The 14,506-nt window shown below is 38.9% G+C and overlaps 1 protein-coding gene across 1 annotated transcript; it reads left to right on the forward strand.

Annotated features, from left to right (window-relative positions):
* Nucleotides 1-5,937: 5,937 nt before the first annotated feature.
* Nucleotides 5,938-11,444, forward strand: LOC144958140 (uncharacterized). The gene is made up of 2 exons (XM_078889885.1): nt 5,938-6,083; nt 9,152-11,444. The coding sequence occupies exons 1-2, from the start codon at nt 6,017-6,019 to the stop codon at nt 9,868-9,870; spliced, it is 786 nt and encodes a 261-aa protein (XP_078746011.1). The 5' UTR covers nt 5,938-6,016; the 3' UTR covers nt 9,871-11,444.
* Nucleotides 11,445-14,506: the final 3,062 nt, after the last annotated feature.

Here is a 14,506-nt window from a genome sequence, read left to right on the forward strand (position 1 = left end):
GTTTCAAACACAAAGTCATTTCTAGATCCCTCTCTCACCCACTTCTTGAGATCGCCGATTCGTTCACCACCATCGCGAAGTAATTTTGACCAGCAGTTAAGCTTAATAGCCAATATTCTCATCACAAACATATAACATAGAAACGATTGAGACATTGAGTATGCTCCGGTGTATGGGGTGAATTTTTAATTCAGAAAAGTGAGTGGAGCAGGCACTTATGTTGGTAACAACAAGATATGAAGTGAGTAGAAAAATGCCAGAAGACAATAGAGAATAAAAATTTTTTTTCGCGGCGGTGGTGGGGTTTGAACCTGCGATCTTATTGGTACGACAACTCCGCCTGGCAGGTGAGAGCGTGGCTCTACCGTGTGAGCTATCCACGAACACAAAAATATTCGTTTCAAACCCAAAGTCATTTCTAGATCCCTCTCTCACCCACTTCTTGAGATCGCCGATTCGTTCACCACCATCGCGAAGTAATTTTGACCAGCAGTTAAGCTTAATAGCCAATATTCTCATCACAAACATATAACATAGAAACGATTGAGACATTGAGTATGCTCCGGTGTATGGGGTGAATTTTAATTCAGAAAAGTGAGTGGAGCAGGCACTTATGTTGGTAACAACAAGATATGAAGTGAGTAGAAAAGTGCCAGAAGACAATAGAGAATAAAAAATTTTTTCGCGGCGGTGGTGGGTTTGAACCTGCGACCTTATTGGTACGACAACTCCGCCTGGCAGGTGAGAGCGTGGCTCTACCGTGTGAGCTATCCACGAACACAAAAATATTCGTTTCAAACCCAAAGTCATTTCTAGATCCCTCTCTCACCCACTTCTTGAGATCGCCGATTCGTTCACCACCATCGCGAAGTAATTTTGACCAGCAGTTAAGCTTAATAGCCAATATTCTCATCACAAACATATAACATAGAAACGATTGAGACATTGAGTATGCTCCGGTGTATGGGGTGAATTTTTAATTCAGAAAAGTGAGTGGAGCAGGCACTTATGTTGGTAACAACAAGATATGAAGTGAGTAGAAAAGTGCCAGAAGACAATAGAGAATAAAATTTTTTTTCGCGGCGGTGGTGGGGTTTGAACCTGCGACCTTATTGGTACGACAACTCCGCCTGGCAGGTGAGAGCGTGGCTCTACCGTGTGAGCTATCCACGAACACAAAAATATTCGTTTCAAACCCAAAGTCATTTCTAGATCCCTCTCTCACCCACTTCTTGAGATCGCCGATTCGTTCACCACCATCGCGAAGTAATTTTGACCAGCAGTTAAGCTTAATAGCCAATATTCTCATCACAAACATATAACATAGAAACGATTGAGACATTGAGTATGCTCCGGTGTATGGGGTGAATTTTTAATTCAGAAAAGTGAGTGGAGCAGGCACTTATGTTGGTAACAACAAGATATGAAGTGAGTAGAAAAGTGCCAGAAGACAATAGAGAATAAAAATTTTTTTCGCGGCGGTGGTGGGGTTTGAACCTGCGACCTTATTGGTACGACAACTCCGCCTGGCAGGTGAGAGCGTGGCTCTACCGTGTGAGCTATCCACGAACACAAAAATATTCGTTTCAAACCCAAAGTCATTTCTAGATACCTCTCTCACCCACTTCTTGAGATCGCCGATTCGTTCACCACCATCGCGAAGTAATTTTGACCAGCAGTTAAGCTTAATAGCCAATATTCTCATCACAAACATATAACATAGAAACGATTGAGACATTGAGTATGCTCCGGTGTATGGGGTGAATTTTTAATTCAGAAAAGTGAGTGGAGCAGGCACTTATGTTGGTAACAACAAGATATGAAGTGAGTAGAAAAGTGCCAGAAGACAATAGAGAATAAAATTTTTTTCGCGGCGGTGGTGGGGTTTGAACCTGCGACCTTATTGGTACGACAACTCCGCCTGGCAGGTGAGAGCGTGGCTCTACCGTGTGAGCTATCCACGAACACAAAAATATTCGTTTCAAACCCAAAGTCATTTCTAGATCCCTCTCTCACCCACTTCTTGAGATCGCCGATTCGTTCACCACCATCGCGAAGTAATTTTGACCAGCAGTTAAGCTTAATAGCCAATATTCTCATCACAAACATATAACATAGAAACGATTGAGACATTGAGTATGCTCCGGTGTATGGGGTGAATTTTTAATTCAGAAAAGTGAGTGGAGCAGGCACTTATGTTGGTAACAACAAGATATGAAGTGAGTAGAAAAGTGCCAGAGGTGAATTTAAATTTTTAATAAAAATTTTTATTCTCTATTGTCTTCTGGCACTTTTCTACTCACTTCATATCTTGTTGTTACCAACATAAGTGCCTGCTCCACTCACTTTTCTGAATTAAAAATTCACCCCATACACCGGAGCATACTCAATGTCTCAATCGTGTCTATGTTATATGTTTGTGATGAGAATATTGGCTATTAAGCTTAACTGCTGGTCAAAATTACTTCGCGATGGTGGTGAACGAATCGGCGATCTCAAGAAGTGGGTGAGAGAGGGATCTAGAAATGACTTTGGGTTTGAAACGAATATTTTTGTGTTCGTGGATAGCTCACACGGTAGAGCCACGCTCTCACCTGCCAGGCGTAGTTGTCGTACCAATAAGGTCGCAGGTTCAAACCCCACCACCGCCGCGAAAAATTTTTTATTCTCTATTGTCTTCTGGCACTTTTCTATTCACTTCATATCTTGTTGTTACCAACATAAGTGCCTGCTCCACTCACTTTTCTGAATTAAAAATTCACCCCATACACCGGAGCATACTCAATGTCTCAATCGTTTCTATGTTATATGTTTGTGATGAGAATATTGGCTATTAAGCTTAACTGCTGGTCAAAATTACTTCGCGATGGTGGTGAACGTATCGGCGATCTCAAGAAGTGGGTGAGAGAGGGATCTAGAAATGACTTTGGGTTTGAAACGAATATTTTTGTGTTCTTGGATAGCTCACACGGTAGAGCCACGCTCTCACCTGCCAGGCGGAGTTGTCGTACCAATAAGGTCGCAGGTTCAAACCCACCACCGCCGCGAAAAAAATTTTTATTCTCTATTGTCTTCTGGCACTTTTCTACTCACTTCATATCTTGTTGTTACCAACATAAGTGCCTGCTCCACTCACTTTTCTGAATTAAAAATTCACCCCATACACCGGAGCATACTCAATGTCTCAATCGTTTCTATGTTATATGTTTGTGATGAGAATATTGGCTATTAAGCTTAACTGCTGGTCAAAATTACTTCGCGATGGTGGTGAACGAATCGGCGATCTCAAGAAGTGGGTGAGAGAGGGATCTAGAAATGACTTTGGGTTTGAAACGAATATTTTTGTGTTCGTGGATAGCTCACACGGTAGAGCCACGCTCTCACCTGCCAGGCGGAGTTGTCGTACCAATAAGATCGCAGGTTCAAACCCCACCACCGCCGCGAAAAAAAAATAATTTTATTCTCTATTGTCTTCTGGAACTTTTCTACTCACTTCATATCTTGTTATAGATGTGCAGTAGAGATGAAAACATGGATTGTCTCTCTTACATTAAATACCCATGCAGACCTGCATAGTTTTACATTTTAAAAAATTCGTATGTAAGAGAGTTAGCTTATAGTTATAGCAAGTGGGTTTAATGAGTTCACAGTGCTTGTATATCAGTTAAACTTGGTCACAATATTGAGTAGTTTAGGACAGTTTTACGTTCCAAAGTTAAAGGATTGGTCATTATATTGAGTACAAGAAATTTACTTTCTTTGATCGGGGTTGGATTTGTATTTGTAAAGAAAAACTGAAATTGTTTGATTAGTACATTTTTCTATACTTGGTATTTGGGAATAAAAGCATCAAATTATAGTTGGTATTTATTATTTGGGCGTACTGAACGTAAAACTGACGTTTACCAAAAGTAATATTATATCATAAAATGCGGGGTTTAACATTAATATGTAGGGATTGACGTTTCAGGTTTGAATATGATTTGATCTTACTTTTAGGCGGTGGAATTAAGATTGTCAAGGAACTGTCGAAACGACAAGGAGGGAATAATGGGTAGAATTTACAATAGGGGGAAAAGATAGTGTTGCTAGATTCTATTCTTGATTCTGCATTCTACTTCATGATGAGCTACACTTACCTAGCATGCTACGAGTTCTAACATCATACTATGAATCTTTATTTTACGGACTTAGAAATATTCTACGTATATTGAAAATGGTTACTTAGGCAACATGACTTTACATTTGGACTGAGTTTACGGATTTGGAATTTATGAAACTGATTGAAATATAACCATGTTATTTGATTTGGATTTAGAATTTACCTTAACAAATAAAGTAGAAAGAAATGAAACTTGGAATCTGGACTTTTATTTGAATGTCATGATGTTGTGCATTCAATTATCATCATCGGCCCTTGAACTATTTAGTCATTATTAACATCTACAACACAATGCAAAGGAATATCATTACCATCTATCAAAAAAAAACAAACAAAAAAAAAAACACTATACGATCATAAGCCATTACATATGTGTGCAACTACCCCGCACGTAGTTTTAAGGATTTAAAAATAGAAGTCGCTATAGTTAACATAATAGATCAACAATTTACTGTCAAAGGGTTAAAACAACACTTCAAAATCCTTAGAATTCTGCACTCTGGCATCAAACATTCATTGTCAATCAGTTTTAATGATTTAATAATGCTCATGAACCACTGAAATTGGAGCTGAAATGTCGTAGTTCTACGAATTTTTCGTAGTTCTTTGTAGGCAGGTCCATACACGGTAGGCCTACTCTCATGAGGAAACGATCTGATACTTAGAGGATTTCGACTACAACACCCACGCTTGAATGTCGTTTATTTCACATTTAATGTGTCACGACCGACGTGCACTTATTTGCAGGTCTGATAACCCACTTTCTTATGGGCTCATTGTTGTTATGGAAATCAATTTTTTTAATGACGCATACTATTGTCCATTATAACAATGTTAAACTAGGCCCGGCTGTCAGACCTGCATATTTCACTACGTCGGTCACAACTAAAATCATCATTGACATTAACAATAATCATTGATGTTGTTGGTCGACTTCCATTTTTTTTTTTTTGGACGCAACAGTTATCATCATCATCATCATCATCATCATCATCATCATCATCATCATCATCATCATCATCATCGTCATCAGCGGCGTGACATCATCACAGTCTATGATGGTGCCAAGATCAGAGATTTAAAAACTTACACTAACGATAAGACGAATGAAGATGACATCATTCCGCTTCTTGTTTTTATTTTCAGACGGCCAGTTGGGTGAGAGTTCTCACTAAAATAAATAATCAGACTAGACTGTCAATAACATTGAGCTCTTACACGCTGGACTATTTATAAACGTTTAAGATTCCGCATAGTTTTGTATGTTGGTAAGCTTCATCTGGCGGGTAACTTCTATTTGGAACGCCTCACACCAGAGCATTCGCGAAAAAGAATCTTTGTCAATTTCAAACGCTCGCTTAAAACATATAGATAGGCCTACCTGCTTCGATTTTTATTGATGATATGAGAAGCAAGATAGGCGTCTGTTTGTGTTGTGTTGTGTTGTGTTGTGTGTGTGTGTGTGTGTGTGTGTGTGTGTGTGAGTGTGTGTGTGTGTGTGTGAGTGTGTGCGTGTGCGTGTGTGTGTGTGTGCATATGTGTGTAGTTGTGTGTGAATGAGTATGTTTCAGTAAAAGTAATTTGTAATAAAGCGCTTATCTATATGTTTTCAGCACTATTACTATTATCTTCATCATCATCGCCACCATCACCACCACCACCACTACCATCATCATCATCATCTTCATCATCATCATTCATGGTTTGTGCTGTAGTTGAAATGGTATAGTTACACAATATCACTAACGTTTATTTAGACGTAAGTCAACGGCCGACGGAAGTCAAGAAAAATAAACATGGCTGCGCCCTGTCAATGACTTTGGTTTGTCTTGTTGACTTCTGATATTGATATATATGATATGTAATCCTGGTTTAGCAGAAACTTCAACTCTTACTGAGCTTTTCAATTTAATTAACGAAGGTAATTTTCAAGACGTTTTACTTGCCTTATGACAATTTATTTAGAATTTGTTAAACATCTCATGAAAATATATCTGTGACTGCGCTGGTGCTTTACTGAGGAGGCACTGGCAGGGTGAGTGGAGTGAGGAGAGATTTTGATATAAATTCTTCTAGCGACGACGATGATGATGATAATGATGACAACGACGACGTTGATGGCGATGGTGATGTTGCTGCTGCTGATGATATTGATATTTTATTGTAGGCTTTTTATTAACGAAGTGCATATTATTTTTCGCAGTTCTACTGGGGCCACCATGGAACCTCGCAGTAGTAGAAGCGCTCTCTCATTTCTGACAATTAGTTTTTGTCTCCTCACTGAACACAACACTATTTTCTGTTCAAAATGGCATGTTGTCGAATGGCTTGAAGTCGAATGAGTGTGTTAGTTTGAGAAGGAAAGAAAAGGAGCGATGATTGAAACATTTTGTGAGAATGACTGAGATTTGAGACTTTGAACGTTTCAAGGACCCTGTTTTGTTTTATTTTGTTTTTGTTATCGCAATCCTCCATGAAAATTTCACCTTCCCCACCTCTCCGACTTGATCATTTGTTCACATCTTGAAATCTATCAGCTTATATCTGTCAGATTACTTTAATGAGAATAGTTCCGTCCTCGTTTATTGTATTATTTACAGTTAGTTAAATATATTTTATAAAGTTCCTGGAATCTCGCTCTCTCTTTTTCTCTCTCTCTGTTGCCCGACTCGTATCTCAGTGCTCCTGCAAATAATAGAAGTTGCCATCAATAAACTACCTCTACTACTACAGCCACCACCACATCATCATTACTACTACTACTACGACAGCAACCTCCACATCGTTATCAAAACTATAGAAACCACCACCATCATCATCCTTCTCCTCGTCATCGCTACCACTATTACGTCATCATCATTATCCTTATAGTCATCATCATACTACCACTACTACATCATCAACACCACCACATCAACACGACCTTCACTACACAACAACAGACACATCGCCATCGTCAACGAAACGCAAAATAATAGTAATAGTAATAATTTTTAAAAATGAATTTAAAAAAAATTATTTAATGATAATAATAATAATAATAATAATAATAATAATAATAATAATGATCTGTCCTGTCAGAAATTCGCGCTTGCAACTTTGACACGAATTCGCGTTTTTTGCAACTTTTGACACTTTTTGCAACCATGGTGCAACTTTGATGCTTTTTTGCAACATTGGGGCAACTTTTGTAGAAAACCCACTTAAAAAAGGCTATTTTTCTCCAAATCTCTTTAAAATATATGTGTATCGGTGCCGGTAACTTAATATAGCTCTTCTTTGCACTGAAATCTGAATAGACTATACGATCAGAGCTAGATCTTGAGCGTGAAAGCGAGCGCTCGCTTACGGAACACAGGTCTGCTGAGGAATTTAAATTTTTGACGAGAAGAGAAAGATCTTGGAGAAAGGATTTAGATCTAGAATATTTTACTCTAATGGATAAATTTATTATAAGAAGTTGCAGTCGTTCGCCAGCATCTAGATCTACCAAAATCAAGGATCCTGACTGCTACTGTTAGATCTAGATCTAGTGAAGGTGGGCCTACTGAGGTTGATGATGGCCCATCTGCTGCCACTATATCTAAGTTCATCTACTTCTACTGTGTCATCCAACAACATTGATGTTAAATTTGTGAACCGATAGAGGAGCATGCATTGAGATAGGCCTAGCAATTGAGGATAAAGACATCTGTCCATTCCCTCCACCAGCGTCACCATGTGGTAGTCAAGTGTGGACGGCATCACCTTCGTCAGCGAAAAGGAAGACTTACGCTAAAAGTTACGGCTACAGTGTGCATGCACGTCATTCACAGTATTCTGAAACATTCATTGAACAAGAAGTATTGGATTGTGTAGAATAATTCCATGTTCTTGCATTAGTCTTGATGTACATTACAGTTTTATACAGTCGAATACGCTTTAAACAAATTGATGGAAATATCGAACGCATGTCTGTGCCCCATTGTTTTCCTTATTAGTATAAATAAACTTTTCACACTCGTCATGAACAAATGATAATGAACTGTGTTGAGTGTGGTCTTTGTGTATGGTAGTAGTCAATTCTGTCTTCAGTGTGATCATCATGTTGCCTGGTGTTGCCCTGTTATGCGAATACATTAATTTTTATCTATCCACTTTGCAGATTTTGATTTACTGCAACTTTTGCCATTTTTTGCAACTCTTGGTGCAACTTCCTTGATTTTCTGGTGCAACTTTGCGCACTTTTCAGTGCAACTTTCTGGCAGGACAGAATAATAATAATAATGTAGTTTATTTATATTTTGCGCCCAATCAATAAAGCTCTAGGCTCATAGGCTACTACTGCAAATACAGACTGAACCAGCATTTGCAGTACTACTGCCAATACCTAATTGAAATGAATGAATATCTAGTCCTACCACTGCGAATAACGAATATGACCGCCATCTGCTACTCGCACTACTACTGCGAATAGAGGTGGCCTTTTATTCAATTCCACTGACGCTATAGCCAAAATTTATCCTGCTCTTACTAGAGATGGCATCTTTCGGTTGGTTCGTAAAGAAGCGTATTCAACCCATTGTTCGAGCCTCACTCAGCGCATAGTTGAGTCCTTGGAAAAGGCTCTTTACTCACATTCTCTCACTGTGTAAAACGAGTACCAGGCTGTTAACAGCGTCGTCTCTGTCGAAAAAAAATTGTAATATCGTCTAACAGGCGTCATGTCCCGTCCTACATGTTAATTATTGCTGTTGGCCAGGGACCCCTTGTAAAGCACTTTGAGCATGTGTAGTGGATATGTGCTATATAAGAAGGCTAAGAAAAAATAAACAATATCCAAATAGGTCTAACTATAACAAGAAGTGACAGTTCTAACACTAACTATGACAAGAAAGGGGGGGATTAAATATAAAATTATTTTCCATTTATTGGCTTCTTTTCTTTATTTTTGCATGTCCTTTTTTTTTATTTGTAATTCATAATTTTTGTCACTTTTCCATTTTACAGTTTGGATCTCCTCTCTCTCTCTCTCTCCAAAGAGACAAACCATGTCCTCCACTTCAATCCTGCGTGGAGCGGTCAAGCACTTCGCCAGTGTCATTTCTGCACACTCCAATCAACTGTTGATATTGCCAGCGACATCAACAAAAACAGCGACACTTTTTAACCCTGGATTATGCAACCCTTCACTTCACACAAGCTCCTCTTCCAACGCTAACAAATCCCACAGTTCAGACAGAGATTCAGTACGACAAAAGGGTATCGATGTCACACCTGATGCATCTCAGCAAATCTCCTTTAACAATGCCGGTAGATCTTTTGGCAACGTCCAATTCCCATCAGGGGAAACGTTTTTACAAAGTTTTAACGGGGTGCCCTTCAATCAAATTCCTGTGGTCCACATCAAGGCTACGAGTAACAACACAATAGTTAGTGTGGCAGGCGGTGATGGGAATACTCTCGCCATTCAATCAGGGGGAACTGTGGGATTCCGAAATGCCCGTAAAGGAACTAACGTCGCTGCTCAGGCTGCTGCAATTGCCCTGGCTGATGACGCTCTTAGAAAGGAGATTAAACAAGTGAGAGTTTGTGTGAGAGGCATTGGACCAGGCCGGTTTCCTGCCTTGAAGGCAATTGAGATGTCTGGAATCAAAATAGTCTCCATTACTGATACAACTCGACTTCCACACAGCGGAAACAGACCCAAAAAAGTTAGAAGATTGTAACGGCAAATTTGGTGTGTCTTATGTATACAGACTTGCATTTGTAAATTTGGTGTGTCTTATGTAAACAAACTTGTAATTGTAAATTTGGTGTGTCTTATGTAAACAAACTTGTAATTGTAAAGTTGGTGTGTCTTATGTAAACAAACTTGTAATTGTAAAGTTGGTGTGTCTTATGTCAACAAACTTGTAATTGTAAATTTGGTGTGTTTTATGTAAACAGACTTGTAATTGTAAATTTTGTGTGTCTTATGTAAACAGACTTGTCAACCAATCAAACTTGTTGACAAAAATTATCAATCCTTGAAATTGATCAGTTTTGTTGTTCCTATAATGGAAACGTTCAAAGGCGTCAGCCATGGAAGTCAGTTTTGTTGTAATTTGGCTCATTCAAGGACTTGAGAATGATGCATTGTGGGAACAAGACAAGTCTTGATCTAAGTCTAAGGATATCTAGTTCCTCTTGCCCTCTGTCTCGTACAAAAATGGTGTGGCTATGTGGTTTTGTGGTATGACACTCGCTTTCTGATCGTAAGGTCCTGGGTTTTGAGCCTCGCTCTGCGCATAGTTGAGTCCTTGGAAAAGGCTCTTTACTCACATTTTCCCACCATACTCAGGTGTAAAATGAGTACCTGGTCGTTAACAGCATTGTCTCTGTCCAAAAAAAATTATTGTAATATCGCCTCACAGGCGTCATGTCCCGTCCTTCATGTTAAGTGTTGCTGTTGGCCAGGGACCCCCTGTAAAGTACTTTGAGCATGTTTAGTGGATATTGCGCTCTATAAAAGCTCAATTTCTTTTCTAAGGAATGCACTATGTTATGTATGGAAATTAAATCATGGGGTTTCTTCCGATGACGTCTCCATTATAGGAACTAATGGGAATGATCTATATATTAACTTTCCATGACTGACTCCTTTGAACGTCTCCATTATAGGAACAACAGAACACGTTTTCAACACCCTGCTCGAATGATTGCTCCTACAAATTATGACATTTTGTAACACTAGTAGTAGTAGTACCACCTAAACAAGGTTGCTGGGTGGGGATCCTGACCTCCCATAGCGGGCAGGGGGGTACATACTGTGTCTTCTATCCCCTTATGTCTGTTTTCCAACATGCTTTCTGTCTTTGTCTTGGAATGAGATTACTTGGTTTTGTCCTGGCCCTGGCCCGGGTCCTGGCTGGGAGGGAAACAGTCAAATGCATAGTTATTGTTTTGAGAGATGATATTTTTTTCCTTGTAAATCATCTCTCTGTTATGTATTATTATATTTATTTTTAATGTATGATGTATGCATCTGAGTGTATTTCTCCTTGTTGGATTGTGTGCTTGTGTCCGGATGAGACTTATAGGTGATCTCAAGCTAAGTACATTGATGGTATGCTCTTGGAATCTACATCTGATCCCTATTTGTTCCCAATTCCCCTTTGTCTTACTCTCTCTTGGGTGCTTTAATTGTAATTCTAGAACTTTCGACTATCCCATTTTCTTCCTTTTTACTGGCGCTGATATAACCTAAATGTGTTGCAAGCGCCGTAAAACCCTTAAAAACAAACAAACAAACAAACAAGGTTGCCAATTTTCCGTATATTTATGGAATTCAGTTTATTATAAAGCCTCAGTATATTTTCCAATCAGCAGCTAAATAGAAAATATTTTTTTCTAAAATGTGAAAAATATTACTCTTCTCTAGGGTAAAATGTGAAAATTAAAAAAATATTGAAAGAAGAAACACATTGGATGTTGGTTGGAAAGTCTTGTGTAAAAGTTTTTGTTTGTGTGTGTGTGTGTGTGTGAGAGAGAGAGAGAGAGAGAGAGAGAGAGAGAGAGAGAGAGAGAGAGAGAGAGAGAGAGAGAAGGGGGGGGGAAGAGACTGTTAAGGGTCAATAAATAAAATGAAATTATCAGAAAATGTCACTTAAAATAAATGATGCTTTGACTCCAATGTTTTTGTTCATGAAATAAATCTGTCATCTGCATTTTTTGCCAAATTGGGACCTAAAATTTGCCCAAAAAACCCCCCAAAATTTGCCAAAAAGACCAAAATTTGCCAAAAAATTTGCCGCACTTTGGGGGGGTGGGGTTCCTGGTCCTGGCAGGGATCCTTATGTTTTTGTTTTTAAGGATTTTACGGCGCTTGCAACACATTTAGGTTATATCAGCGCCAGTAAAAAGGAAGAAAATGGGATAGTAAAGAGTTCTAGAATTACAATTAAAGAACCCTAGAGAAAGTAAGACATAGGGGAATTGGGAACAAATAGGGATCAGATGTAGATTCCAAGAGCACACCACCAATGTATTTAGTTTGAGATCACCTATAAGTCTCATCCGGATACAAGTACAAAATCCAACAAAAGGAATACACTCAAATCTGTCATCTGCATTTTTTGCGGTCGCAAATATCAGGGCGATCCGCAAATTTGGCAAATTTCCCAAAATTGGCAAATTGTGGCAAATTTTGGGAAAATTGGCAAATCGCGTGGCAAATTTTGGGAAAAAAAAAGAAACGTAAACAAAATTACGAAAAAAAAAGTGCGAAACTTGAGAAATGTTGCAGCTTTGCCTGGGCCCAAACCAAGGAAGTTACTCTCTATGGATAATGATCCTTTAAAATCTTTGTAACAACGCTATTCACAGTCATTTCATTAAATTAATAAATGCAGCCTCCTTAAATGTAATAAATTGTCTTTTATATATATATTTTTCTGTATGGCGTGTTAATTTTTACTGAAACGCATAGTTCTCCTCGGCAAATTTTGGTCTTTTTGGCAAATTTCTTGGCAAATTTTGGGGTTTCTTTTGGCAAATTTTAGGTCCCAATTTGGCAAAAAATGCAGATGACAGTCAAATGCTTACATTATACATTAAAAATAACAAATATAATAATACATAACAGAGAGATGATTTACATTACAAGGAAAAAAATATCATCTCCCAAAACAATAACTATGCATTTGACTGTTTCCCTCACTCCCAGCCAGGACTCCGACGAGGGCCAGGAAAAAAACAAGTAATCTCATTCCAAGACAAAGACAGAAAGCATGTTGGATAACAGATATAACTGTCATCTGCATTTTTTGCGACCACAAATATCAGGGCAATCTGCAAATTTCCCAAAATTGGCAATTTTGGGAAAATTGGCAAATTTTGGGAAAATTGGCAAATCGCGTGGCAAATTTTGGGGAAAAAAAGAAGCGAAAACAAAATAACGAAAAAAAAGTGCGAAACTTGAAAAATATTGCAGCTTTGCCTGGGCCCAAACCAAGGGAAGCTACTCTCTACGGATAATGATCCTTTAAAATCTCTTAAAATCGCTTTACATTGTGTAAATTAATAAATGTAGCCTCCTTAAATGTAATAAATTGTCTTTTATATATATTTTTTTCTGTATCGCGTGTCAATTTTTACTGAAACGTTTAGTTCTCCTCGGCAAATTTTGGTCTTTTTGGCAAATCTTATGTCCCAATTTGGCAAAAAATGCAGATGACAGATATAAGGGGATAGAAGACACAGTATGTACCTCCCTGCCCGCTATGGGAGGTCAGGATTCCCACCCAGGCAGGGATCCTTAGCTGAGCCAATCTTTCTGGGAGGGGTTCCCAACCTCCCATAATGGACAGGGGGGTACTTGTTCTATCTTCTATCCCCCTGTATCTGTTTTCCAATTGCTTTCTGTCTTTGTCTTGGAATGAACCCTGGCCAGAGTTCTTGGCTGGATAGGTATAGTTTTTTGGAAATGATATTTTTTCATTGTAAATCATCTCTCTGTTATGTACTTGTTAATTTTTTATTTTAACATATGATTTGTAAACATTTGAGTGTATTCCTCTTAGTGGGATCTTGTGCTTGTGTCTGTCTGGGTGAGACATTTAATTAATCTCAAACTAAGGACACTGATCGTGTGCTCTTGGAATCTACATCTGATTCCCGACAGTGCAGTCCTGATAACTCGAATTGGGTGGGAAAAGCAAATGACTTCTATTTATCAGAATTCGATTTGTCTCCAAACAAGGGAAATAACTAAACCTGACTCCAGGTATCAGGGTTATATTACTCAGTTACCTACGCAGAATGAGAATGCGTGGGGTTTAGCGTGGCGTTCACGTTCAGTCAACTGTAGGCCTAGACTGCTTGAGTAGAAAGCCAAGTTGTACAACAAAGAAAGCAAGACTACACATTGTTGTACACGTATGCTTTGGCCTGCCGTGCCCTGGCCCATACACTTACAAGCTACACAATAGCACAGAGTAGTAGTTAACACTGCATGCTGTGTAGGCCGTCTACTTCTAGATCTAGATCCATCGATCAATAAAGAAAGACAGCACAGAAGAGAAAGAGAAACACGTGGAGTGGGGTGTGGCCTATGATTGTTCGTGCCGTGTATTGGTCAGCTTGTGGTTATCACTGTGTGTTAGATCTATTTATAACCAACCCCCTTTGTTAGCCAGCGGCCAGCAGACCACAAGTTAGTCTTAGTGATGAGAGCGCGAGAAGGAGAGAGGGATGACGCGAGACAGCTGGTCAATTTGGAGAAAGAAGAGAGAGGACGGGTGGGACGGAGAGGGAACAACACGCCATTACAAGCCTCAGGGGTCTAGTTATTATTATTATTAGTCAGCTCAGTCATTAAAACGC

The sequence above is a fragment of the Berghia stephanieae genome, chromosome 12, assembly GCF_034508935.2.
Source record: "Berghia stephanieae isolate SIO BIC M18660-M18661 chromosome 12, UCSD_Bste_1.3, whole genome shotgun sequence".
Lineage (NCBI taxonomy): Eukaryota > Metazoa > Mollusca > Gastropoda > Nudibranchia > Aeolidiidae > Berghia > Berghia stephanieae.

Bases quoted from the DNA above. Each gene is read 5' to 3' on its own strand.
- LOC144958140 (XM_078889885.1), top strand. From the start codon at position 6,017: ATGATATGTAATCCTGGTTTAGCAGAAACTTCAACTCTTACTGAGCTT. The intron at 6,084-9,151 runs GTAATTTTCAAG...TCCATTTTACAG, and splicing joins TTTCAATTTAATTAACGAAG to TTTGGATCTCCTCTCTCTCT.